The 27,713-nt window shown below is 37.2% G+C and overlaps 3 protein-coding genes and 1 long non-coding RNA gene across 10 annotated transcripts; 2 read left to right on the top strand and 2 right to left on the bottom strand.

Annotated features, from left to right (window-relative positions):
• Positions 1 to 3,012: 3,012 nt before the first annotated feature.
• Positions 3,013 to 3,834, bottom strand: LOC147907359 (uncharacterized). The gene has a single exon (XM_087413187.1). The coding sequence runs from the start codon at positions 3,832 to 3,834 to the stop codon at positions 3,013 to 3,015; it is 822 nt and encodes a 273-aa protein (XP_087269313.1).
• Positions 3,835 to 15,826: 11,992 nt separating this feature from the next.
• Positions 15,827 to 19,619, top strand: Sem1 (Suppressor of exocyst mutations 1). Of its 4 annotated transcripts, XM_087413117.1 has the most exons (5): positions 15,827 to 16,088; positions 16,192 to 16,288; positions 18,029 to 18,116; positions 18,776 to 18,806; positions 19,515 to 19,619. In XM_087413117.1, the coding sequence occupies exons 1-3, from the start codon at positions 16,004 to 16,006 to the stop codon at positions 18,108 to 18,110; spliced, it is 264 nt and encodes an 87-aa protein (XP_087269243.1). In that variant the 5' UTR covers positions 15,827 to 16,003; the 3' UTR covers positions 18,111 to 18,116; positions 18,776 to 18,806; positions 19,515 to 19,619. The 4 variants fall into 4 exon arrangements, with proteins under 4 accessions (XP_087269243.1, XP_011068785.1, XP_011068787.1 ...); XM_011070483.2 differs by lacking the exon at positions 18,776 to 18,806; XM_011070485.2 differs by lacking the exon at positions 18,029 to 18,116 and having other exon boundaries at positions 15,828 to 16,088.
• On the bottom strand, positions 19,567 to 26,252 carry LOC105154765 (hypothetical protein). 4 transcript variants are annotated; one of them, XM_087413114.1, is made up of 10 exons: positions 26,127 to 26,252; positions 25,547 to 25,706; positions 24,578 to 25,281; positions 24,167 to 24,488; positions 23,700 to 24,037; positions 23,419 to 23,644; positions 22,966 to 23,304; positions 21,300 to 21,453; positions 21,025 to 21,188; positions 19,567 to 20,955 (listed from the first exon to the last, which is right to left on the bottom strand). In XM_087413114.1, the coding sequence occupies exons 3-10, from the start codon at positions 25,213 to 25,215 to the stop codon at positions 20,650 to 20,652; spliced, it is 2,487 nt and encodes an 828-aa protein (XP_087269240.1). In that variant the 5' UTR covers positions 25,216 to 25,281; positions 25,547 to 25,706; positions 26,127 to 26,252; the 3' UTR covers positions 19,567 to 20,649. The 4 variants fall into 4 exon arrangements, with proteins under 4 accessions (XP_087269240.1, XP_087269241.1, XP_087269242.1 ...); XM_087413115.1 differs by having other exon boundaries at positions 25,547 to 25,695; XM_087413116.1 differs by lacking the exon at positions 26,127 to 26,252 and having other exon boundaries at positions 24,167 to 24,297; positions 24,412 to 24,488; positions 25,547 to 26,062.
• Positions 26,253 to 26,342: 90 nt separating this feature from the next.
• Positions 26,343 to 27,069, top strand: LOC147907358 (uncharacterized). The gene is made up of 2 exons (XR_015547317.1): positions 26,343 to 26,600; positions 26,922 to 27,069. It is a non-coding gene; the product is annotated as an uncharacterized LOC147907358 (long non-coding RNA).
• The last annotated feature ends 644 nt before the right edge of the window (positions 27,070 to 27,713 follow it).

Here is a 27,713-nt window from a genome sequence, read left to right as displayed (position 1 = left end):
AAGACGAAGATGCAGTGGACGGAAAGAGTTTCCGAGTCTTGGATTAGTACGTACGCGGGCTTAAGTCTGTCGACCGTGACATTGATGGGTTTGCCGTCGATGTCAATGGCGAAGACTTGGTCCGAGATGCGCTCTAGTACTTTATGCGGTCCGGTATATGGTTGATCCAGAGGACGTCTGTTGCCTTCAACTCTGCAGAAAACGTGCGAGCAATTATATAATTCCTTGTGGAAAAATAGCTTAGGTCTAATGTGATGAGAAGTTGGTCTAGGCCGCAACTTTTGCATAATTACGCGGAAATCTTCGACGAAGATTCGTGGGTCGCTCGGCATCTCTTCAGAGGAGAAAAATTCGCCTGGTACCTTGAGCGTAGTGCCGTACACTAATTCCGCTACCGAAGCGCCTAGATCTTCTTTGAGACAAGTTCTCAATCCTAGTAATACTATTGGCAGTGTGTCAGTCCATTGAGTTTCGCCGTGACACATTAATGCTGTTTTTAGAGAGCGATGCCATCGCTCGATGATGCCATTAGACTCCGGGTGGTATGCAGTTGTCCGACAACGTTTAGAGCCAATGAGCTTAGTTAATGTGTCGAACAGCTGCGCTTCAAATTGCGAGCCTTGATCGGTCGTGATCAAGCGTGGAGCTCCGAATCTGGCTACCCAGTGAGTGAAAAACATCTTTGCTACCGTGTTTGCTGTACAATCCTGTAATGGAATAGCTTCCGGCCAACGAGTAAATCGGTCAATCATTGTTAATAAATACCTGAAACTTTTGGATGGAGGTAGGGGACCGACGATGTCGATATGTACATGCTCGAAACGAGAATCTGGTATTGGTATTTTGGAGGGTGTGGTGTGGTTATGACGATGAATTTTGGATTGTTGGCATGCTAGACAAGTGCGAGCCCACTCTTTAATGTCCTTAGACAAGGCCACACAAATTTTTGTGCAATTTGCCGGTGAGTTGCTCTGCCGCTTGGATGCGACATTTGATGCACCATGTCGAAAACTCGCCTTCGTAGTGGTCCAGGAATGTAAGGTCTGATCTCTTGTTCTGAAGTGTCGCAGTAAATGCTGGATGCTGTTTCCGATAAGATAAACTTTTTGAGCTTCAAAGACGTTGATGTGGACTGCTTCAATTGCTGCAATTCATCATCCGAGGCTTGAGCTTCTGCAATCTCCTGCATATCGAGACTAGTTGGCATCACGATAGTGTCGGCGCGAGATAATGCATCTGCTACGATGTTATCGGCGCCTGAAACGTGACGTACATCAGTTGTGAATTCTGAAATGAAGAGTAGATGACGAGTTTGTCTTGGCGACATTTGATCTGACTTCTTCTTGAATGCGTAAATGAGAGGTTTATGATCCGTGATAACGTGAAAATTTCGTCCCTCTAACATATATCGAAAATGTTTGATAGCCGCATAGATAGCTAATAGTTCTCTATCGTACGCACTATACTTAGTTTGTGTAGGCGTGAGTTTCCTTGAAAAGAAGCTGAGTGGTTGGAGAAATCCGTTGCTGTGCTGTTGCAATACTGCGCCGATTGCTTTATCTGAGGCGTCTGTTTGCAACGAGAGTGTTGCATTGCTGTCCGGAAATGCGAGCGAGGTGGCTTGAGCAAGATGTTCCTTAACTCGTCGAAAGGATTGCTTGAGCTCAGGAGTCCACTCGATTTTCGCATTGTTGTTGCGTTTACGCCCAGAAATTACTTTTAACAATGGCGCCTGTATACTTGCGATATCCTTTAAAAACCGGTTGTAAAAATTGAGCATTCCCAGGAATCGTCGAAGTCCTTTTTCAGTGGCTGGTTCCTGGAAATCAACAATTGCTTGAACCTTTTCGGGCAAGGGCTTGATGCCTTCGGCGCTGATCATATGTCCAAGGAAGTTGACACTCTTCTGCCTGAACACGCATTTATTCGGGTTGATCGCTATTCCATGCTGTTGCAGTCTACCGAACAGAATCCTTAGGTGCTCTTTGTGCTGAGTTTCGTTTTGCGAAGCGATTAGAATATCGTCAATATAAGTAAAGCAAAAATCGAGTCCTATGGTTACTCGATCCATGAATCGTTGAAAGGTTTGAGCTGCGTTACGAAGTCCGAAAGTCATATACGGAAATTCGAAAAGCCCGAATGGTGTGATGATGGCAGTTTTCGGAATATCCGATTCGCGAACTGGAATCTGCTGATATGCGCGTACTAGATCGATCGTGGAAAAAACTGTTTTACCATGAAGAAAGTGTGTGCTGTCTTGAAGAAACGGAATTGAGTAACGGTCCGGGACGGTTACCTCGTTGAGCTTGCGGTAATCCCCGCACGGACGCCAATCGCTATTCTTCTTCTTGACCAGGTGCAGTGGGCTGGCCCAAGGGCTCTTGGAAGGCCTGCATAAGCCCTGTTGAATCATATATTCGAACTCTTGCTTGGCTGCCTTAAATTTCTCCGGACAGAGTCGTCTGGCTTTGCTTGACACCGGGGGCCCTTTTGTTTCGATGACGTGTTCTACCGCATGTGCGGCTGGCTTGTGCGTACCCGATGTTCGAGTGATCTCTGGAAACTCTCTTAGTAATTCTTTAAAAGGGCAGTCGTCGGCGAAGGCTGTCAGCTTTGGTACTGTCTTATAGACGAGCTGTGCGTTAATCTTGAAGAGCGTGTCGCCATCGATAAGCCTCTTATGCCGGATGTCAGGCAGCAAATTGTAGCGCGCCAGGAAGTCCGAGCCGATTATGCAGGTGTCCACTTCTGCGATGATGAAGGGCCACTGGAACACTCGGCGGAATCCGAGGTCGAGCCGGAGTAGCTTCTGCCCGTACGTCGAGATGATCGTACCATTCGCAGCGTAGAGTACCTGCTTATCTAAGTGCGCAAGGTCGCGCCTTGAGGCGGGTACGGTCGAGACGTCGGCGCCCGTGTCCACCAGGAAATTGGTGCCGGTGACACGGTCACGCACCATTAAACGGCGATTCACCGCCGCCGAACTTCCTGCCGTCGGGGATAGTTCGGCTGTTAGTTTTCCTTCTCCGTTGACGCCGTCGGCTTCCAGCTGCACGGTTGCGTACATTTGAGCGCTCTGCCGCCGAAGCGTTGGTGATACCAGCACGGCTTGCTCGTGGGCTGGGACTTGGAGCGGCTTCTACGACGCGAATTATGCGAGGGCCGCGACCTGTCGCGCGATAAATGAGCTACTAATTTAGTTACTTGTTCAGTAAGCGCGGATATTTGTGCGTCTTTAGTGTTACTGTTCGTCGGCGCAACCGTTGCGACGGCCATGGCGCTGGGGCTAAGCACGTCCGTGATTCGGTCCGCTAATTGCGCTAGTTCCTCCAGCTCGTGCTTGCTGGACGCTAATATCGCCTGTACCTGTTGCGGCAAGCGCTGCAGCCACAACGATTTCAATACTTCTTCCGATGCGCCATTTTGCGCGAGATCCCGCATGCGGCGGAGCAATTGAGACGGGCGACGGTCACCTAGGTCGACTTCGTTTAACAATTTGCGCAATTTTTTATCGACGCTGTCCGCGAAGCTTCTCAATAACCTGTCTTTTAGCACGGCGTATCTGTCCATCGCGGGCGGATTAAGTATGATATCACTAGCTTCGGTCAAGGAATCGTCGTCGAGACATTGTATTATGTAATTATACCGCGTGTTGTCTACCGTTATGCCTGCGGTGAGGAATTGAGCTTCCATTTGCACGAACCAAAGATCTGGTTTTTTTTTCCAGAACGGTATGGACCTAATACCTCGCGAAAGCGCGGGTATCTCGATAATACGCGATAGTGCGCCGCCATCCGGATTGCACGTCGGGGAATCGCTAGAGCCACCAAGCATGTCGGCGGTTTATTTAGATGCGCGCGTAAGGTCGAACACACGAAGTCACACACGCGCAAACAACAGCAAAAACACCGCGCAATCACGTCGGGGTCACTAGTTTGTGGCTATTGGATCGCGTGCTACGCAATATGGCGCCGGTGGTTACCAACCACGGCGAAGGACGTATGGCGGGAAAAAGTTAGGTTGAGAATGAGCGCTACGCACTGCTTCTGATTTTATGCCATGAGGCGTTTTAATACACACTTAATGCCTAATTAACTAAATACTGAATACAAATGTTGATTAGAAAGTAGAGACGTGATTGCGCGTGTAAGTCGGCTCGGATACCGGCATCGTGTCGCGGAGTTACAATACTAGAACTATGAAAATACACTCTAAGAATTTATCTGACGACGCTAATAATTATCGCGGACATGAATAATGATCGGTATCGGCCTCGCGGAATACACAAAGTAATTCGGAGCTTTAGCGTCCGAGTTCTAACTTACTGACTATAGCAGAGACTTACACGAGGTCTGCACGCGGCACGCCATAACGCCGGAGAGAGAATGGGGAGAGTCATGGAAAGAACGACCGTATCAGCGTCGCGACGGACGCGCGCAGCGCCGCAGCTAACGTTCGCAGCGCCGCAACTAACGCTCGCAACGCCACAGGACCACGCCCAGTGGCGGGGACTGGTGGCGGCAGACCCCACCCAGCGGTGGCGAATCGCGCTCGGTGGCCATTGACCCCGCGTGACATCATCATCGCGATGCGAACGCAAGTTTCCGCACACCTTCGCTACGTAATTTCCTGCACCCGGAACATTCTCGTCCCCCGCATCGCAACGTCATCCCCGCAACGTCACCCACTGTAACATCATTTTTCTCCTCCTTCCCTGTGACATCATCTACCTCCCCCTCATCTAGAGACGTCATCCGCATCCTCCCCTCCCCCTGTGACATCACCTCCTCCCCTTCCCGTGCCACAGGGATACTTCCCTGCCCCTCACCCCTCAGAGGACTCGTGTTAGAATCCCTCTTATTACCTTACTTCACGCTGCAAATACTCTGTGCCGTTTTCTTGTCGATTTTATCGCGCAATAATGTTCAAAACACGCATTCCCGAAGAACGAACATTTACATATTTCGCTCCTAACGGTATTTATTATATCCTGCTGTTCGCATGTTGTTGTAACGCGGACACTTACTCGAATAACGACATTCCCCTCTCTACGCAGTAACCGATATTACACAGAACGTAATATCTCCCTAATATCTCCTACTTCCCGTAGCTGCTTTTAAATTTAAAATCGATATATACGAGGGCAAATCAATAAGTACCTGTGTTAGTAATAAAGACGCAAGCTTTTCAAAAATTTTTTTTATTTTTCAACATAATTTCTTTTTAGGAGAATATACTTTTTCCAACGCTTCTGCCATTTTTTTAACCCTTCAGAAAAATACGATTTATCGAACTCTGCAAAATAGGCCTCTATTTCAGCGATAACCTCCACATTCGACGTGAATTTCTTTCCACCGAGCCATTTTTTCAAGTTTGGAAAGAAGAAGTCACAGGAGGCTAAATCCGGAGAGTACGGTGGATGTGGCAGCAATTCGTAGCGCAATTCGACCATTTGGCTGTGGCGACTGCGGAGGAGTGAGCCGGTGCATTGTCCTGATCGCGGCACCCATCGGGCCGACAGCCCGATTTTTCATTCCCAAGCTATCATGCAAAATATTGAATGCCGTTCCGTACGACACGCCTACGGCCTCTGCTACTTCATGCACTTTCGGCGATCAGCGAGAATCATGTCGTGGACTTTTTCAATTATTTCCTCAGTAACCACGTCTACCGGGCGGCCTGGACGCTCTTCATCAAAAACAGAACGACCACGTTTGAATATTCGTTGAACCAATATCTGACGATTGTCATAGATGGTGAAGAGTTTCCATAGATGGCATCCAACTTCGTTTTTATTTCTTCGCACATTTTTCCATCCAAAAATAAGAAACAAATCACGGATTGATATTGCTCTTTTTCCATTGTATCGGAAAACATCAAACACGCTCACTACGAATTGCTGTCAAATCAAGACTATTACATGAATCATTCTGAAATTTTGTATGGCGTCGTTTGGTAATACACGATGGTAATCAACCAACTTGCATCAGCAACGTTGCCTATCTTGAAACACGGATATTTATTGATTTGCCTCGTATATGACGTTACAAGGGCTCACGTCCTAGCACGGTAAGCACATCAACTCTATTGAATAAAGGCCTATATTCTTTGCCACGTCCGAAATTACGAGGGGTATCCAGAAAATAAGTTCCGTTTTTTTTTACAAATAAAGTTTTTATTGAAAAAATCTAAAATTTACATGGATAATACTTGACAACTTCTAGTCTTTTTCTACATAATTCCCGTCAAACTCAATACATTTTGTATATCTGGAAACAAGCTTCGAAATCCCTTCTGCATAGAAACTTCCCGCCAGTTCTTTAGTCCAGTTAGTTACAGCTGTCTGAACTTCCTCGTCGCTTTGGAAGCGTTTTCCGGCCAAGGACTCCTTCAGTTTCGTAAAAAGATGTAACGGTCCAAAAATTCTTTACCTGCAGTCACTCGTGTGGCCTTGTGTAGAGGAGTCAGTTCTCTGGGAACCCAACGGGCGCAAACCTTGCGAAATTCGAGTTTTTCTGAAACGATCTCATGGATAAGACTTCGGGATATCTCTGGAAAAAGGTTGTGGAGTTCATCTAAAGTTAAACGACGATCATTGCGAATCGCATTTTCAATTTTTGTCGTCAACTCATCCGTGATAAGGGAGGGTCTGCCTCTCCCACTTTCGTCTTCAAGCGAATGTCTTCCTGCCTTAAATTCTCGGACCCATCTCCGCACCATAGATTCACTCATCACACTCTCTCCATGTACAGAAACAAGCTGTTTGTGAATATCAACCGATTTAAAATCTTGAGCAAAAAGAAACTGAATGATGCCGCGCAAAACAACTCGAGAAGGAATCGGAATGGAGGTGGCGGGACGCGAAGTGGAGGACTCCATTTTGATAACCTCTCCTGACCGTGTTTCACGAGCTACTGACGCCGAACACCGCTCATTCTATTCGGTAGCTTCCCCTCTTCAATGCTGTGTTGCCAGCTCGCTCATACATCGACCTTACTAAACGTATAATACAAACGGAACTTATTTTCTGGATACCCCTCGTATTAAAATTATAAACAATAATCATGACATTAGATGTGGTGAGAAAGCTTCGATTTCCCGAATCCCACAACCGTCTAATATGATGACATCAGCCTTTCGTATCAAATCTTGCGCAAAGTTACGTTGCAAGACCGAATTTTTGTGTCTTATCGCTTCTTACCGACGATGAAGTTCCCCCACTCGTAAAGTTCCGCGCTCACGTAAATTTGAGCGCATACAAAAAGAAAGGGAAGCATAAATTATTAGAATTGAAGATTGTTATAATCGGACATTTCCTAACTTTCCGCGTAAGTTTATTCACCAGCAGCATGTCCATGACCTCTCGATGCCGTGACATTGAAAACGCGTACGTTGAAATTCTGCGCCTGAGGAAATATCGAGACCACTGGCACTTTGTGATACTTAACTCACAAGACGCCAAATGTCTTCGTGAGTTGTCACGTGTCGGACAAAATAATAATCCCGCTGAATGCGTTAAATCCGCCGAATCAAGCGGAAATCTTATGCAATCGTCTGATTCGGAGATGTAACGCGTAAGCATAAATTTCGCGTTTTCAAGCCAATCGTGAAGTTCAATACCCTGTGATAAACGTCGCCTCTTTCCCTATATACAGGGTCCATTATGAAAATAATGCGCATGATTTTATTATGACGCGAATATCCATCACAGCGGGGTAAAATGGGTCGGGAAATGTGGTGGGGGGTCTGCCCTTCCAAGGCAGCCGGTCGCCAGTTTGCTCCGAGCAGTCTGAGTGGAAAGACATGCCTCCGCGTGAAGTGTGTTTTTCGACTTTGTAACACGGCGCGATGGAGCGTTCGCTTGAACATACGCCATCAAGTTTTGCGTGCGACTTGGAAAGAATGCAATCGAAACATTCCAGATGCTTCAAGAGGCCTTCAAGGACGACTGCATTTCAAGGTCACAGTCCGGGAGGTGGCACAAGGCGTTCAAGGAGGGCCGGGAGGAGGTCGCCGACGAACCCCGTTCTGGACGCCCAACAACGGCCAGAACCGACGAAAACGTAAATCGTGTGTGCGAAGTTTTGCGTTCCGACCGTCGATTGAGCATCCAGTACATCGCTGACACCCTAAACATGTCCACATTTGCGGTACATGGGATAGTGACGGAGAATCTGCAAATGCGCAAGGTCTGCGCGAAGCTTGTGCCGAAAGTGTTGACGGCAGACCAGAAAGAATTTCGAGTTTCGCGCTGTCAAGAATTATTGGATTTGATTCAAAATGAACCGGACTTTCTTAACTCTGTCGTAACCGGAGACGAATCTTTTTTTTGTTTCCCCGTCTGAAGAGAGAACTGAAAGGAAAGCATTGGGAGTCCGTGGAAAACATCCAAAAGCATGTTACAACGTTCCTAAGAGACATTCCCATCGAGGAATTTCAGCGTGCCTTCCAGGCGTGACAGACACGTCTCCGCAAGTGTATTGATTCAGGGGGAGAATATTTTGAAGAATTTTGAGCATTTGTACCGCTACGATCAATAAATCTATTTTTCCCAGAAAATGCGCATTACTTTTATAATGGACCCTGTATAACAGCTAAAAATTTCGAAACTAAAATAATTAAAATCCCTGACCTCATTTCCCTGATTTTTCTGCCTTCTTCCTCTTCCTCAGGAGCGCCTTCCTCCTCCTCAGGAACGCCTTCCTCTTCCGTCGTATTTCCTCTTTCTCTCTGTCTGTTGACCCCCCTCTCTCTCTCTTTCACTCCCCTCTCCCTCTCTCTCTCCCTCTCCCTCCCTCCCCGTATCCCTTCAGGAATGACAGGATGATTCCGTACAGCATGGTGAAACGACTGATTACAATGACTGTAATTAGTGTGGCAGAGAATGATGATAAGGCCCTCGTATACGTTAAAAGATTTAAAAATGCGAATAGCTGGCTGATATACCCAATAGCGACGACTTGACCATTGAGATCCTGGATGCTGGTTACGAAGATATAGATTCTCTACGTAATCTGGATATTACTAATATTGTACGATGCGGAAAACATGTTAAGAATTGTGCGTTACAAAATGTATTTAAGATATACAACTGGTGGTCGCAATGGCTAAAAAAAATGTATCAAGTTTAAAAAATGAAGTATTCTTTTTAAATATGTTTAAAATAAAATTTCTTTTTAAATATGTTTAAAAATAAGATTTCTTTTTAAATATGTTTTGATTTCTTTTCCCAAAATTCATTTTTTAAAAGAGAATAGGAGCAGACAGACTTTATCGTCATTGGCACCGATCCCTTAGATAAAAGAGATTTCGATATCGTTAGAGTGCATTCTTATGATATGTGTCACTTTGATATCCTTGGATCACGTCGCAATTGTTCTTCAAAATATAATGTATATAAAAAAAATCTCTTCTATTTTAGGATGTGTAAAAAAATATGGAAGGGAACACTATTTAAAAGAAGAGCTCCAAGCAACTTTATCGCATCAGTCGTTCAGAGAGCTTCAACAGAGTTCAGATAGCTAATTATAAGTTAGAGAGAAAATAAAATATCTCAAGCCATGAACTATTACGTTCTAATTAAACAGGATAAGATCTATTTACATGTTTTCTTTTTTTTTCAAAGCGCATTTTCTCAAACATCGTTTGAGAACAAGAGAGATCGCAAATAATTAGTGTAGGATTGCAACGGGTGGAAGAGATAGAATTGCATCCTACAATGGATAGGAGTGAGAGGACAATAGGTTAGAGAGAGAGAGAGAGAGAGAGAGAGAAAGAGAAGGATCGAAACTCCCTTCCCCTCTAACACGGACCCCTGGCGCTTCCCTCCTCCCTCGGACCCTGCACGCCTCTGTGAGGCACTTCCCCCTCCCTAACTCCTTCACATGCACACACACGCGCGCGCGCGCGCGCACACATACACATCGTATACATATACGCACTAACACATTCTTCTTCTTTAGTAATTAATGGCCCTGGTCCTCGTTGACGAGATAAACTTCACCAGTCTTTTTCTTCTTCTTAATGGGATATACAAAAGCGAGAAAAAAAATGATGCAAAAAATGATGCAATGGCTGCGAAAATGGTGAAACCCGTACGAACGTCGGGCGCCTGCGTCTACGGCGTCCTCACACCGCACGAACGCGCGTGAGGACGAGTCGTCCAAAATCACGGGACAGCTGCGAGAGGTTCAATGCTCAGTCAAAGTCGGCAACACTTTCAAAAATATGTAAACTTGTAACACCCGAAACGCGTTCGCCCCGGTGGTTTTTCGGAACTCCGCACTAACACATACTGAGTTAGAATTCCCACTATTATCCTACTCGGAAATCTACCAATTCGAAGGAGAGATCAGGCCTGGGTACGAGACGAGAAACGCCCTGACATTTTTCTTTGTTGTCATTAATTGTTTACAGTTCTTACAGAGGCTGTGTTCCAAAACTTACTGTCAGTATTAAAAATCTATAGTACACATAACGAAAACTATAGATATTTTCAGTCAGAACTTCTATAGAACACAGCCAGAATCTTATAGTCCTCTATAGGAACCTGTGAAAAAACTTATGGGAGTTTACAGCAAGATAGAAGCCTCTTCCCATGGGAACCAATCGAATTTGCCACGGATACCCATGATTAGACAAATCCATAAGAAAATTTCCCATAAGAATTTGCAGCAGGTTATTCTTGTTTAATGGCTTCTGCACCTTGAATGCTTTACCGCGCGGCAAAATGAAGTGGCCAATAAGCTTACAGCTCCTACATATTCATTAGTTACCGCGTCGTATTTTGCTGCGCGACAAGCGTTTTTGCGTCCAGTGTGCAGAAGCCTTGGGTTTTCACTTGACGACGCTCATTTTTAACATTAAAACAGGTCACGTAATCAAAATTGACAAATATCAAGCGTCAATTTTGATCACGTCCTCTTTTGACGCTAAAAGGGACGAACGAGTCGTCCAAAATCACGGGACAGCTGCGAGAGGTTCAATGCTCAGTCAAAGTCGGCAACATTTTCAAAACGTCGTAGCGTCAAGTGAAAACCCATCTGTTCGAGATGCATCCGAAAAATCAGTTTCCGCAGATTTGGTGTACGTGCGACATGTGGATTGGAAGCTTTTGGAACAATTTCAAACGTTTCTAGAAGTTTCCAAAAAACAAACTTGACAATCGCTTAGTTGGTAAAGTCAAAAAATATAATCAAGGCCGCATATCGTACAAAAAACCAACCGCTAAAACGGCAATCAAATTCAGATCGGTCTCAGCGCACACGCGCTCGCGTGACGCGAAACGCGTAACATATTGGATCATCTAAAAACCGCGGATACTTTTTAGATGACCCAATACATACGATACCCCAATCAGAATTCCTGATTTGGTGGACGCGCATGGCAGTAGCGTACCGCTTGGCCGTCGCGATCGAGAATTGTCAATCGCAACCCGAATCATGGGGTCACCTCAATTTTTATAATTTTTCAAGAATTTCATAGGCGATTGAAAAAGAAAGCCTTTATTTTACAAAAGAGATAAAAGACCGAATCGAGCTGTGATCCTCCTTCTTCGCCTTTTTTCAGTCAGAGTTAATCCTTCGCAATAAGTGCAATCGCCTGTGAGACGCTCCGCTAGAAAACCGCCGCATTCGACTTGTAATCGAAGATTCACGTAAGTCGAACTTTAGCTAAAAACACCTCAAATTCTCTTTCTATCGCTCTCGTTTTGCCTCGCTCTCGAACACCAGCCTTACATTGAGTGAACAACAAGGATAAAACGATGCGGGGAGACTTGTGTGATGTTTTCGAACGCAATCGAAAGATGAAAAATTACCGATAGTGGTTATTATCGACTATGCGGTAGTTTTTTTTAATAAAATATCGATATATCGATAGTACGGAAATTTTTAAATTATTATTAATATTACATTATAGGCTAAAACCGCCAAAAACTTCAATTCTATCAGATTTTATATATTATGTTCTCCGACATCAGCTTTAGTTGAAATCCAACAAAGTTATAAAAGGGTTAAGTTAACCGAAGCTTGGTAAAATTCATTCATTATTATTAAAAATGGCTAACGAATAGATAATTGGCGAATTCCATAATCTATCTGATGATTTTTAATACGTTATCTAATTTTGCTACTAACCTAAATCGGTTATACTTTTTTTATATGGGTCATCTAAAAAGTATCCGCGGTACTTTGTCACTAGATATATGACCATCAACACACATCTAGTGACAAAAAACCACGGATACTTTTTAGATGACCCAATATATCTAGAATTAGGCGTCCCATGGAGCAGAAATTTACAGCAGAACGGAACAGTGCAACCAATCACAACTCTGCAGTCATTACTCTGTTTTCTTTTCTACGATTGTGATTGGTCGCACTATTCCGTTCCGCTGTAAATTTCCGCTCATAGGCCAGCCTAATGACTCCTACACACAAAACGTGGCAATCCTCGCAACGCGGTGGAAGTTGTCGCACTAACCAATAATGGCTCCTGCACACAGAACGCGACAACACTTGCCGCACAGCGGAAGTTATCGCATTAAATCTATGTTCTCAAGTTGGCCTCACCTTGCAAAACTTCTAGAAATGATGTAATATTATTTCCGCCGCGCGACAAAAGTTGCATTGAGTTAAACTTTTGTCGCGCGGTAGAAATTATACAGGGTTGGCCATATTCGACGGAAAGATCTGGCAAATCTCCTTGAACCCTATTAAATGATTTTTAAAATGAACAGCAAAAAATGTGTTTTTTTCCCATGATTGAAAAAAAAACATCTTTCCGTCGAATATGGCCAACCCTGTATATATATTACTTTTAGACAAGCAAGATGTTATTTGGCTATCGCGTCAACTTCCATCGCGCGGCAAGCATTGCCGCGTTCTGTGTGCAGGAGCCATTATGCTCTTGCACACTGGACACGGAAACGCTTGCCGCGCGGCAAAATAAGACGCGGTAACTAATGAACACATTAGGAGCTATAAGCTTAGGGTGAAATCACACAGTGCGGAATAGAACTGCGGAACAGAGAATGCATCATTGTTCTTGTAATAAATTTCGTCGTATTTTGAGAGGTTAAAATAATTTGATGCTGATTGATGTGATGGAATTGCAATATCGAGATGAATGAAGCAAAATGACAAAATCTGAGTGCATAAATATAAATATCAAGATAAAAAAAATAATGATGCATTACGTGCGATTTCAATGTGCCCTTTTCCGCACTTTTCCATCACGCAAGTTCTGTGTGCTATGTTCATACGATGCAGAAAAATGATAGTAAATACGTTAAAGTAGTTCAAAAAATTGTTATGAGATTAATTGTAAAATTGTAAATATTAATTGTAAAACATTAAATACTAAAACAGTAATAATTATTTTTACAATTTGAAAAATTATATTTCATTTTAATAAGCAAATTATTAACATGAAGTTAGTAGTTTTTAAATTATATTTACCCTGAATACATCTTTGACGCATCATGTGAACATAATACACAAAACTTGCGTGATGGAAAAGTGTGGAATAGCGCTGATTGGTTGCTTTAATGACGCGTTCTGTATTCCGCAGTTTCCGGATCGTGTGATTTCACTCTTATTGGCTACCTTATCACATTTTGCCGCGCGGCAAGCGTTTCCGCGTCCAGTGTGCAGAAGCCATGAAGTTGTCCCATAAAGTAGAAATTGGCAACGAAACGGAACTCGCGGAATCAACACGAATCGCAGTCGTTTCGCTATTTTCGCTATAATTTCACTGGCCTAGTTTCCATCGAGGGTTTAAACCGGATCAGAATGTAAGAACCAATTACAGTCGAGCATTCCCCTGTCATTCGATTGTAACAGGTTTAAACTAGGCCACTGTTACAATTTGCAGAATGAATAAAAGTTGCACATAATTTCAATATTATATGCTGTAAATGTATATTATATGTACATTGTCCATATAATGCGATTGGTTACATACTCTTTTTTGTCTTTTTCATTAATACTAATATTGGATATTTCTTTTTTGTCTTCTTCATTAATACTAATATTGGACACAATAGCAAAATGTTAATTCGATGATTACAGTAAATATGAATGTAGATATTAATCAGCAGCCTGCGATTCCGTTTATGTTCTTTTCCTTATGTCCCATTGGGCGGAAAACGCGGAAGCGGAATCAAGTTTCAGCCAATCATGAGATTTTACGATTATGTTAAAAATATTTTAATGCTAAAGAAGTTTTAATTTTTAATTTGTTATATATACATTATTATATTACATTAAAATATTATTTTTATTATTACAAGTATTGTAAATAATATAAAAAGTACGATTTTATATTATTCCGCATGTTCTGTTTATTCCACTCAATGAGACATAAAGGATTTAGGAAAAGCATAAAATAGAAAACGAAATGGTTGTGATTCGTCGTGTTGATTCCGCGAGTTTATTCTATTGCCAATTTTCGCTCCATGGGATGGCACCCTGAGGGTGATATTTCATTTGTGCGTTTTTGTCGTACGACAAATTTTTCAAACCTGTTATTAGGCTATAAGATCTGAAAACCTTTCTGTTCTATACACATTTGTCGTACGACAAAAACGCACAAATAAAATAGCATTCTAATTATAGTTACGTTTTGAAACGTAGGACTACATTCAGGAATTACGCTTAGATAACTCTAGGATGCATTTTTGCTATAATATAACGTATAATGTAACGTAATCTATAGCTTAAGCGGAAAACACAGACTTTTGCATAATGCATAATACATTATGCATAAGAAAATGTACCACGCATACAATGCGTTCTACAATAAACCATTAATCATAAATAAGAAAAATGCGTTCTACAATAAACCATTAATCATAAATAAGAAGTTAGAAGCTGGAAATTGACCAATCACAGTCGTTAATTTCCAATTTCTAACTTCTGATTTATGACTAATAACTTATTAGAGAATGGCCATACTAATCAAAATTCTTCGTCTCCTTCCTTTCCATAAAATAAAGAATTGGTTGGATTTCTTATGCCTTATGTGTTATCCGTTATGTAGGGGCTCCGCACAATAAAACGAACAGGGAACAGAGAACAAAAAATAAGAATTTCAACTTATTAAAAATCATGTATTGTGGAATATACAGTTTCTGATAGGTTGAAATTTTTATTCTCTGTTCTCTGTTCCTTTCATTGTGCGGAGTCCCTAAGGGTGAATCACATAGTGCGGAAAACGACTGTGGAATAGAGAATGCGTCATAAAAGTAACCAATCAACATTATTTTGCGTTATTCCGAATAACGCTGATTGATTGCGTCTATGACGCATTCTTTATTCCGCAGTCGTATTCCGCACCGTCTGATTTCACTCTAAGAGTCTATGCTTTCCGGTTTAGAGTTATTTGGGAACAATTCCTGAACGCAACCCTGCCCTAGATATTTATGCTAGATATTGGATCATCTAAAAAGTATCCGCGGTACTTTGTCACTAGATATATGACCATCAAGTGACACATTTAGTGACAAAAAACTGCGGATACTTTTTAGATGACTCAATATTTATGCTAGTGTGATCCTAAAGTCTCTACTCTACTCTCTAGTTCATGCTATATTTTACGCGACTATCGTATGACTCTCTATAGCAAAAGAAAATTATCGACATGTCACATTAAGATGGCTCAACAAATGCACACTGGAAATGCTTGCCGCGCTGTAAAATGAAACGGTAGCCAATGAATACATTAGGAGCTGTAAGCTTATTGGCTACTGCATCACATTTTGTCGCGCGACAAACGTTTCCGCGTCCAGTGTACAGAAGCCATTTAGTTATCGAGATTATCGATAGTCGCTGTCGATAGTTTTCTATCTCTATTGTGAGCACATCATGTTTACTTGCATCATGCCATGTTATAAACAGTCTCGTCAACGAGAACCAGGGTCATTAAACACAAAGAAGAAGCTATAAACAGTCAAGCCTAAGGCGTAACGGACATAATTTTAAAGTTCAAGAAATTTGTAAGCATGACCGACAACAAAAATGATAAGACGAAAGTCGATCTCGGATTGCTCGAAGAAGATGATGAGTTTGAAGAATTTCCCGCGGAAGGTAGTTTTTTGAATTGATATATATTTATGTAACATAACATCGAAATCACTGATTCATCAAACACATTAACAAATCAGATTTGAAAAATATATTTATTTACTAGATTGGACCGCAAAGGATGAAGACAGCGATGATATTAGTGTCTGGGAGGACAATTGGGACGATGATGATGTTGAAGATGACTTCAATCAACAGCTGAGGTATTGTTTTGCCATAAATTCGTTTATTGAACAAATTCCACATATATATAAGACAAAGAGGGACAACATAATGCTTGATAAATAAAAAATGTTAAATGTATTAGGTGTTGGAATTAATTCGTAGCGTTTTTTAATGAAAGAATGTTATTTATTTCACATGAGCATTAAAAAATACATTAATGAAAGTACTTCCCATCACTTGTAAAACGCTACGAATTAATTCCAACACCTAATAATATATTATCAAGATATGCTCTTTTGACCTTTAAACAGATGGATGAAGTGATCTAATTGCAAGACTTTTTTTCTAAATATTTTATCTACAATTGTCGCTATCGTTAACTAGAAACAGCTAATGACAACCGCGTTTTCTTTCAGTATCCTGTCATTGGCTGTCGCTAATTATGGTGAAAATTTTTCTCAATTTTTATACGAATTGGAACATTTTTCAGAAATACTCAGAAAATTTACATCTTTTTTTTCATACAAGTGAATTCTGAAATATTCTAAAATTTCTCATCCTATAATTTTTAAAAAGCATTTTAAATTTTTTAGATTTTATAACATTTCATCAAAATATTATACTTACATATCTTAAAAATCTTACGATATTTCATAATTAATATATATGAAAAATTTTGAGAAAAAAATATAGATTTTCTGAGAAATGTTCCAATTCGTATAAAAAATGTGAGAAAATTAAAAATTATAGAGAAATTCTGAAAAATTATATGAGAAATTCTAAGAAAAATTTTCACCAGGGTAATAATAGCGACAATCATCGATAAAACGTTTAGAGAATCCTGTTACAATATGGTTTTTTTAAATCTGTTTTGTAATGGAAAATATGAAATATTGCCTAAAAGTATTAAGTTGAATCTTAAGTCTTATGCTGATTCTACAATAAGTTGGTAATTGGTCATGCTAAGTTTTATTAGTGAAATTGATCAATGAAGTTGGCCAACTTAAGCCTAAGACCGATTAAGACTAAGACTTCGGACTATCGACTCATTGTAGAATTAACATTATTGATGAATCAATGAAGTTGACCAACAGCCAACTTGTACTAAGACAAATTTTCTTAAGACTGACCAAATTCGACTTTATTCCTTCTCATTAGTCAAGCTAAATGATTTGTTGTATAATCAATAATTAAGTAGATGCAAAAAATCATAGTCACCTATTTAGATTAAAACTGGTTAAGACTTAAGACTACCGAATCATTATAGAATCAGCATTAAAGTTCCTTATTTTTACATTCTTCTGTCTCGTAATAATGTAAAATTCTATGGCCAATATTCATAATATCCAGTTTTTATATTTAAAATTATCTTAAGTCTATGGGCCTCTTTCACCAACTTCTGGCTAAATTAATCGACGATCAACTCGCCAGAAGTACCAACAACAGTTTAATATATCAGAACATTTCCTTCCTCTTCTTCTGTGTTCAGTTCTCATGTTGGCAATCGTAGTGAATTTACCATCAATTAGCGTTAATTAGTGTTAGTAAAAGAGAAAAAAAAGAAGCCCTAAGACATCATAAACTAATTGTAAGATTATCTTAAGATATTACTTAAGACAATCTGGAAATAAGAACAGCTTATGAATACCAGCATATATTAGGTGTACAAATACTCTAAACTTTTTAGCTAAATTCGAGATTTATTTTAAAAAAAAGTAAAACAAATTTTCAATCAAAGTATTCGCCGTTGCTTTCTATAACTTTAAATCATTTTTCAGGCTGTTAAATTCCATCTCGGAAAAATGCAATGTCTTTGGACTCGATAAAGTCGTGAAGCTATTTTCAGATCTCATCCATTGATTGGAAGTGAGTATCAGCATATTGTATTGACCGGAACAAATGATAATCGATTGGAACAATTAGTTTGGTGAATACGCTGGGTACTGCAAGATGTCCCAGCCAAGATTCATTATAGAGTCTTTTATAGTGTCTTGAAAGCAGTGTGGCCCTGGCGTTGTCATGTAATTTTGCAGAACATTCTCCTTTGCCAGCATACAGGCATTTCTGTTCTAATTCTTGATTCAAGCGATTTGTTTTACCCAGTTTTAACAGTTACGACGGGCTGCTACCAACGCCAATTAATCCGCTTGAAAAAGCATTTTTCCGAGATGGAATTCATCAGCTGCCTGAAAGATGGCTTAAAGTTATAGAAAGCAACAGCAAATATTTTAATTTAAAAATTTGTTTTACTTTCTTTTAAAATAAATCTCGAATTTAGCTGAAAAATTTTGACTATTCATTTGTATACCTAATAATATACACTATACTATACTAATAAAAAATATAACTGTAAAAATAAAAATTTTTAGAGTGTTTGAGCAGGATTGGGAAGTAACGTGTTATAATGACGTTACATTTTCGTTACTTTTTTTTTTGGTAACGATTTGATAACGCCATTTTTTTATTAGTAATGAAAAAGTTTCGTTACTTATATCGTTATAACTTGTATCATTAATTTTTTATAGGTCATAGCCATCACGGACAATAAGATTATAGGTACTAAATAACATAAAACTTTTTGTCAATTTTTCATTACTATTCTCGCTTTAACATAAGACTACTAAAAACTAAAATATCTATTATATAATAAAATACCGTAGAATTAAACATAAGTATGTGCAATATTAATAAAAGATGAAAATGTTCAAAGATAAATATCTTTCTAAATATCTTATATTTAATTTATATTCTGTTTTAGCATTTTGTCTTAGAAGCCTGTTTTGACATTTAAAAAGTGTAATTATGCAAAAAACAGGCTTAGTCATTGATTTTGATGAAATTGAGGCCATTCGATGTATTTTTGCACGAAATGAATGAATCTGACAGATTTCCTTATCTCAATAATCATCAACTTTAATCATTAATATCTCGGTTCACCGAGCGACACTTATTTTTCTGCCAGATTCATTCATTTCGTGCAAAAACATGTCGAATAACACCTAATTCATCAAAATCGATGAGTAAGGCCTTCTAGGTAGGTCTACTGTTAAATTACAAAAAAATTACAAAAAAAGTAATGAAAAGTAATGATCCTTTGTCGTTAATTAAATAATAGTAACATGTTACTTTTAAAAAGTAACTTTCCCAACACTGATTTTGAGCATTCCTCTTAGCAATTTGTATATATCTTTAGATCATCTACTTAAAATCTGTACAAAACTGCAAAGTGTACACAAAATTTACAGTGTTGTAATTAAATTTCAGAGCACAACTAGAGAAGCAGAAGGCTACAAATGATGTACCCAAGAAAAATTAATTCATTTGTAATGTTAATCTTATTATTTTATAAAATAAATTATTAAATATTAAGCTCATGTGTATATCTATATTTTGTATGTGTGTATGTATGTGTACACATAAAACTCTTCACAATCTTTTGAATATAATAGGGTTGCGAATATAATAGTTTAGAAAGGTTGTATAACATGCACCATATGTTTTACGGGAGCACACAATTCCTTTGTACAAAACTTAGTTATTAAATATAAATGCTATACTTGAGACTCTATTCTGTAACTCTTAATGACAGTAACAATATCATTACATTGTTTTTGTGTAGTACATGGTAAAAAAGCTGCGCACCAATAATGCAACGATATTGTTATTGTCATTAAGAGTTACAGAATAAAGGCCTTAGTAAGTCCAGAAATGCATATAGTGCCTTCCCAAGAATGACTCATCACCATTCAATTGAAAGAAGCCATTATTCTCTGGAAAAAATATCTTGGCATATCTTATTGTAAATATATGATCAGGTACAGTCTTCGTTTTTAAAAAATCTGTCGGGTTTTTCACAAAACATAAACGGTCAACATATCGCTCTTATTTTAAAAGTCACATGATTAAAAAAAATTAAGAAAAGAAAAGAAACTATTTTTCAACTTGATAGAAAATTATTGAATCAAATAATATCGGCAGAAAGAATATATTTTTAATATGATGAAATGTCATTTTTGTCATTTTCATTTCACATTTTTTAAAATACTATCCTTGGTAATAATTTTTAATGAAATTAAAAAAAAAGTTCAATATTATAATATCATATTAGACCGCGATGTGAACATACAACAGTTAGGTCGTGTATTTTTGATGATTAGATAATGATAGGATAATGTTTATTTAATTCATTTATATTCGGAAATTATCTTTTTTAAGTTTTGTCATCTTTGAAGCATGGGAGCGATATGTTTTACATATGGCACATACATTTTTTTATATAATTATTTTGATACAAGTATCTTAATGACTCCCCCACAGACGCATTATCGAGAGAATAAAAGTGTGCGAATCTCACTAATTATCACAATCTTCTATTTAAAGAACTTAATAAACATCGAAATTAATTCCTTGTGGCGTCGTGATTTGTTTTACAGGAAATCAATAATTCCGATACTAGTGCATCCAACATTTGCATATTTAAATCTACGTTGATCTTTTTGATTTTATATGAACTTAACAAATAGTTCAGAGCGTTGTGTATATCGTCCTCGCCGAATGTCAATTTTATATTGTACGATATCTTTTCCTCTAGTATATGTAACAACTTGTCTTTCAACTGTATATCGTTCTGACTTGTGTTGTTATGTGATGCATCCCAAATTAAGGAAGAGCCGCTCAGAGAATCAAATAACCAAAGAATTATTTTCTGTAAATAACCATAAAATTAACAAATATAATAATTATAAAGAAATGTAATATTCTTTTGAATATAAACCTGTAGGATTGGCTCTGAAATGTTCCCAAATAGCAACTTAGTCCATCTAACGACTGCTTCTTGCTGCAGAGTGTTATTACTAGCAATGCCTGTTAGAAGTTCACAAACTAAATCTATCATCGTACATGTCAGTGTTAAATTCGAATCTAATTCATCTACTTCATCTAAAAAATATAATATTAATCTTTTATTATTGTAATTACAAAATACAATTTTATATTATTTTATTTCATACAACAAAAAAATAATATTATTAGCAATATTATCATAGCTACCATCATATGAAGTATTAATCGTCTCCCACCAGCAATCCAGTAACTCTGAATCTCCACTGGCTTCTATCGAGTCAACTGCTTCATAAGCTGTGTCTACTGTAAAATACTCTGTCCTTTCCGTGATCAGTTGCTGTAGTTCACAAGCTAGACTTTTCTATGAAGAATAGATATTTTGAAATATTAATTTTATATGTTATACATATATAAGAGTTATAATTTAGAAGACGTAAATCGAACTGAAGTAATAAATTGCAAATTTAGTTTTCAAGGATAAAAATAGACACATATATAAGATGAGGCTCGAAAGAATCTATCAGTGAAAGATGTAAAAAAACCCATCAAAACCGTCATCAGCTGTTCGGATGCACAGAAAATTCTTTATTTTGTAAAGATGTAAAATATATTTTTCAGTAAAAGTTACTCTGAAAAACTGTTCTACGAGCATTATTATGACAATCAGAAATATTTTATTGGCTATATTATAATGCAATTTGTTATACAAGTATAAACTATATTTTGCTACACTGATTGATTCATTAAAAAAATATTAAGTTTTTTTAAGTTTTGTCCTGCTAGATTCATATTTTATCTCACTGTGCAACGTGGCCAAAATATATTAACTTTATATTCGTATTGGTCTACATTATGGATAATTACGCGTGTCATATGCGCGCGCGCGCGCGTGGTGTGTGTGTGTGTGTGTGTGTGTGTGTGCTAATGTAGTGTATGTATATACATACGTATTTCGTATGTATATCTAACGATCTTTAGGATAACATAATATATAAAAGATAAAACAATCAAAAATTAAAAAACAAAATTTCGATTAGATTTAAAATAAAAATTTGAATTAGATTTAACGCATGTGTTACTTCTTATCAAAATATTTTATATTCTAATATAAGAATTTTATTGATTTTTGAAGACATTGTAAAACATTAAAGTTCCTAATTATCAGGGTTATTAAGTTAAATTATTAAGTTATTGGGTCATCTAAAAAGTATCCGCGGTACTTTGTCACTAGATATATGACTATCAACACACATCTAGTGACAAAAAACCGCGGATACTTTTTAGATGACCCAATATTATTAAGTTAACTTTTTTTAGCTAAGTTAAGTTGAAGTTAACAGCCTTGAAAATTTAACTTAATTAAAATATAAGTTAATTCATAATAAAATTAATTGAATTAATTGAAAAGTTAAGTTAATAAAAAAAGTAATTAAAAAGTTAAGAATTAAATTTGGTTCGAATAACCAAAAAAAAAGAAAAAGATGATTATTTTTTATTATTTTACATGATTTTTCGTATTTTCCCTTTCTTACAGCTTATTTATTTAAAACATCTGGTTATTTTTTGTTCATAAGTAACGATTATATAATATAAAATTACTAAATTATATACTCATTAGCATTATATATATCTAAGGATTGACTTCAAAAAATTCGAATTAATAGTTACTGATAAAATGTAACTAAATTAAAAAGTTAAGAATCTATAATGTAACTAAATTAAGTTAAAATTAATTAACTTTTTAACTTTTTAATTTAACTTTTATCTTTTTAACTTAGCATTACCCAACTGCTAATTATATTTAATTCCAACTATACCTGTTTTTCTAAAAAATATATACATATATAATTTATACATATAAGTTCTACATTACCGATTTTATATCTTCGACAAATCTCCAGGGTATATCAGATAAGGGCATCAAAGTAGGTAGAGGGGAAGCCTCTTCTTCTTGATCTAGTTCGAATCCTGGCACAACAGTTTTCAACGTATTAAAAACGCCAGTCACGGTCTTGGCTAGAAATCGATCCAAACGAGGCGCTACCGCATCGGCTTTCTTGCCCGCGCTACTACTAGGTCGAAGAAAGTGACGCAGTTGTGGCGGACATTCGTTCGCCAATCGCGTACATAACGTTTTCAAATATATCTCCAGTTCGATCCGGCCACCCTCAGGCAATACCAATTCCGACATGATATTTACTAATGATGGAATCTGGAATTTTGCGAACAAAATATAGTTATTAAATTTAAATTGTAGCTTTGAATTTATTTGTATTAATTTATTTTTATATAACTTTAAAATATTTTTTAGTTGCAAAAACCTTACTTCTTCTAAACTGATGTGCAATTGAACAAAATCAGCGTATTGCCTTTTGACTGTAGCAGTGGTTGTTTCAAATAAATCTACTCCACGTTGTTCAACATCATCAAACTGTATACAATAGTATAATTGCTGCGAGCCGTCTGTTGCAGTATGGAACTCAGTCCAAGGAATTGATAAATTCATAAATTGGCTTCCTTCATATATCACATAGGATTTTTCTTCAACGTGTCTGAAATTTACAGATCTATGTAGCAATGTAATTGAGATTAAACATCATTACTAACAATGGTGTGGTTGCTGTAGATTTCTGTTGCAACAGATTTCTAAGCCTAGCGATAGTCGTAGCGAAATCCGTCGGCTCTTCGTACACCGGTGATATCTTATCTTCATCTAATTCCAGATCTGTGTCAGTTATGCTTCCTCCCCACAGACCTCTATGTTCTATAGAGAGACCTTCCAAACATAGAGTTGGTCTTTCTGGAGTTACCATTAAAACTGCATTCTTGTTTTCACTAGTAGTTGCAGTTGGACTAGACTTAGATACAGATTTTGGCAATTGCTGTGGGATCACAGCCGCTGTCACGGATGTAATACCATCACTCAAAGCAACACTTATGGTACCCTAAAAAATTAAATTATTGTATGTAATCATTATTGTGTTTTATACACACACACACACACACACACACACACACACACACACACACACACATACACATTACTATATAATAATAGTACTATTAGAATTTACATTGATATTTTGTTTAACTGGAGCAATGACACTATTAACTTCGTTTGACGGAGCTTCCAATAATATTAACATATTCTCAATCAACCAATCTGGGCAGCTTATTGTATCTATTGTTATTAAAAGTCTCTTTGCTAAAATAGATAACAAAAGTTTGCATGGTAATGAACTAGTTAATTCCCATTGTAAAAACTCTTGTGCCAGAACAGTAACTAAACGATATAACATGTGCTCCAACGTCGACGTACTGCGAGATCCAGGGTGTAAATATTTATAAGCTTCCTCCATGCTAGCTGCAGTACCCTTTTCAACTCTACGTAATGCTCTGTGGAAATGTGGATATATACTGATATGAATAAATAATTAACTTTGCTGGATTTGTAAAGATAATTCTTGAGATGAATATATTCGTACCTATGATATTCCTTTAAGTGCAACAATAACACATTTGCCAATTTATTAATAACTTTTATCTTATCTATGAGACTGGTTTTCCAAACAAGCCTGGTCAAGAACTTGCTCAATAAATCCTGTGCTTCATCAGGAAATGATCTATCATTACTTATATTTTTATACCACATTTCTACATACTTTGTATTAATCTCTCGTGTTATTTCTGTTACATTCAGCTTTTTTTTTCTTGTTAAAGGGCTTTCTTTATCAAACGTTGCATCATTATTGCATGTAACATTATCTTCTTGTGCAGAATTCAAGTTCTTTTGGTTCTCACTTTGACTCTTGTAAATGACCTCTATACTTTCATCTTTGTTTACAGAAAATTCTGAACTTAACTGATTCACTAGTCTTTTGTATATCCACTTGTTTATAAATCTTAAAGGAATCGGACTGTTGGCTTTTAGCGTGAGACGTAGCAAATAACAACTCAGCCATATAGATATAATTGTAATAAATACTGCCCAAGAGACAGAAATGTATATTGGCAGAGGTGTGAGATCTATCCACCCTTGTACAATCAAGGATAATATTGCAGCTGCTATACTACAAATTAATAGTATTTGATTCAGCCAACTCATTGGTATAACTTTCTCCATTTTGTACACTCTAATGCTTTCAATTAACAACTTAAGTGTCACATTTTGTGCTATAGTGATCAGAACCTGTCAAAAGAAAAGAGATATATTTAATTTATTTTCAGCTAATAGTGTTACACCATATAAAATCAGGATATATAATTAAAAGATACACTCTTGCTTTCGAATTGATGGAATTATGAAAAATTCTGAACTTATAGAGAAAATCTAAAACATTATATGAAAAATTCTAAAAAAACATTTACCAAGGTTGAGCCTTTCAAATACTGTTCAACTATTTATCAACTTAATTATTTATATCAATAATTATCGATAATATTAAAAAACGTACCTATATGTCTTTTCCACACACAACTATTCACTTTATTGTCATTCTTAAAGTTCTCTTGTAGGTGATTAACCTCGCCATCAACTCGATTGCTCCATTCAGGGATTACGTCGCGAGAAAATTGGCGTCATTGGCACCTGCGTCTAGAGACCCTAGAGTTCCTCTAATAAGAATTAAGACCACAGACTTCTATATATACTACTAGACTGTTAACTTGTTTGAAAAAGTGATCCTCAATTTTGATGTAACATTATACGCATGCGTCGAGAACCTCTGCGCGTGACTGCGTAACATATTGGGTCATCTAAAAAGTATCCGCGGTACTTTGTCACTAGATATATGACCATCAACACACATCTAGTGACAAAAAACCGTGGATACTTTTTAGATGACCCAATATATCTGTACATATACATATATCAGCGTACTATTTTGACAGGTTAACCTATTTAACAGTATTAAAATCACCAAATATTTATTTTCATAATCCTATTGTAAATTATTCTAATTTATAAGAAATTGAATAAGATCGCATCTTTTATACACGTTTATTAATATTCAATTGTCTTTCCAATATCTTTACCTTTTTACTTAAAATCTTTCTCTTCCAAAAAAAAAAAACAAAATTTTTCGATATGAGATCACACCATTTTCATAAGGTTATACAATACATTTAGCATGTGAACAATTGATGCAAAACAGCCATACTACATTCCTTTGGGTATATTCGTAACGAGTATATACGAGAAATGACGCCATGTTTTAGCGAAATTCTGCGAGAGAGAAAGAGATATACAGTCTCAGTCCAACAGACTGTCAGTTTTAGGGTTAGGTACAATAGTATTGAACGACATAGATACGTAAAGATACATTGATAAAAAAAGGTTATCGAAATTATTTTAGAAATATGGTTGGATGTATAATACCGCTTTGTAACAATTCATTAAAAAAAGAATATGTTATGAAAATAATTTCGAAAGACACAAAACGCCGAATGAATTGATTAAAGAGTATAAATGGCAAATATAAAAATTGGACACCGTCAAAAAATTCATCCGTATGTGAGATAAAGTAATTTATTCTTTATAAATAATGTATTTAAAATATTAAAATAAAAATGTAACATAAAATATACACAGATTAATTATAATATTTGAAGACACGGTAGTGTCTTAGCACTAAGTATATGTGTAGTCACATTGATTACGAATTTAATTCTTTCTCTTTTTGTCGTAATCTTTTCAATTATATTATATATCATTGCATTGTGAGTCTAAATCAAATAATAATTACAATATTTAATATATAATATTTTATGAAATGGTATATACATATATAATATTTTTCTGAATTTTTTATTTCTTTTATATTATTACAGATGCATTTTGCTCCTAAAATGTGGGAACAGAGAATGAAAAACTAGCGCATTTAATAACGCAAATAATGTGCAATAAATAACGTTTTGTATAAAGTAATGTGCAATATTACAAAATGTACAATATTGCAATAGTACAAAATAAATGAAATTTTATAATAAATAATATTTGTAAAAGTTTTATTATTTTATATACAATATTATGTATATTATATACAATATTTATTTATTATCATTTTTTAATTTGTCACAATTTTTTAGCATGAATTCAAAATTTGCGTTTAAAAAATTGAAGGAAATGACTAAAACATGGCAGATCAATCACAAATGATACCCGTATGGCGCCACTCTGATTATAGGATTCTCTAGTCCTAAGGAGTTAAACCCTGCGCACAATAGAAGGAATAGGAAATTAGGAATAAAGAATAAATGATTTTAACCTATCAGAAATCAGATACATCGGAATACATGGTTTCTAATAGGTTGAAATCGTTTATTCTTTATTCCTGATTCCTTACGCTGCGTTCGGAAACATCATTCGTTGGTGTGTTTCAGTGACTTTAATGGAGAAGTAATGGGGATATCGTGTGCCTTTGGGTAGAGAGTGTTCCGAACGGCTTCCGTGTGGCGTGTGTGTCATCTCAATGCTACCTCACCGCTTACGTTTAATCCTAACCTTGGAATAATTCACCGTTGAAGAAAGGCGGTGGAATGATTGTAAAGCTGGAAACACAATAAAAAGCACGGGCAGAAATTTCAACTTATCAGAAACCATGAATAATAGAATGAACACTT

The sequence above is a fragment of the Acromyrmex echinatior genome, chromosome 14 (genome assembly GCF_024713525.1).
Source record: "Acromyrmex echinatior isolate Ae372 chromosome 14, ASM2471352v2, whole genome shotgun sequence".
Classification (NCBI taxonomy): domain Eukaryota; kingdom Metazoa; phylum Arthropoda; class Insecta; order Hymenoptera; family Formicidae; genus Acromyrmex; species Acromyrmex echinatior.
The sequence above is the reverse complement of the archived record's forward strand: the minus strand, read 5'-3'. Positions and strand labels throughout refer to the sequence as shown.

What these genes read in the sequence shown, in the direction of transcription:
- LOC105154765 (XM_087413114.1), bottom strand. Translation starts at nt 25,215, where the DNA reads ATGGAGAAAGTTATACCAATGAGTTGGCTGAATCAAATACTATTAATT. An exon ending in TGCACATCAGTTTAGAAGAA is followed by an intron (nt 23,305 to 23,418) that starts GTAAGGTTTTTG and finishes GCAAAATTCCAG; the next exon opens with ATTCCATCATTAGTAAATAT. An exon ending in GATTAATACTTCATATGATG is followed by an intron (nt 21,189 to 21,299) that starts GTAGCTATGATA and finishes TATATTTTTTAG; the next exon opens with ATGAAGTAGATGAATTAGAT.
- LOC147907359 (XM_087413187.1), bottom strand. Translation starts at nt 3,834, where the DNA reads ATGCTTGGTGGCTCTAGCGATTCCCCGACGTGCAATCCGGATGGCGGC.
- Sem1 (XM_011070483.2), top strand. Translation starts at nt 16,004, where the DNA reads ATGACCGACAACAAAAATGATAAGACGAAAGTCGATCTCGGATTGCTC. An exon ending in TGAAGAATTTCCCGCGGAAG is followed by an intron (nt 16,089 to 16,191) that starts GTAGTTTTTTGA and finishes TTTATTTACTAG; the next exon opens with ATTGGACCGCAAAGGATGAA. An exon ending in GACTTCAATCAACAGCTGAG is followed by an intron (nt 16,289 to 18,028) that starts GTATTGTTTTGC and finishes ATCATTTTTCAG; the next exon opens with GCTGTTAAATTCCATCTCGG.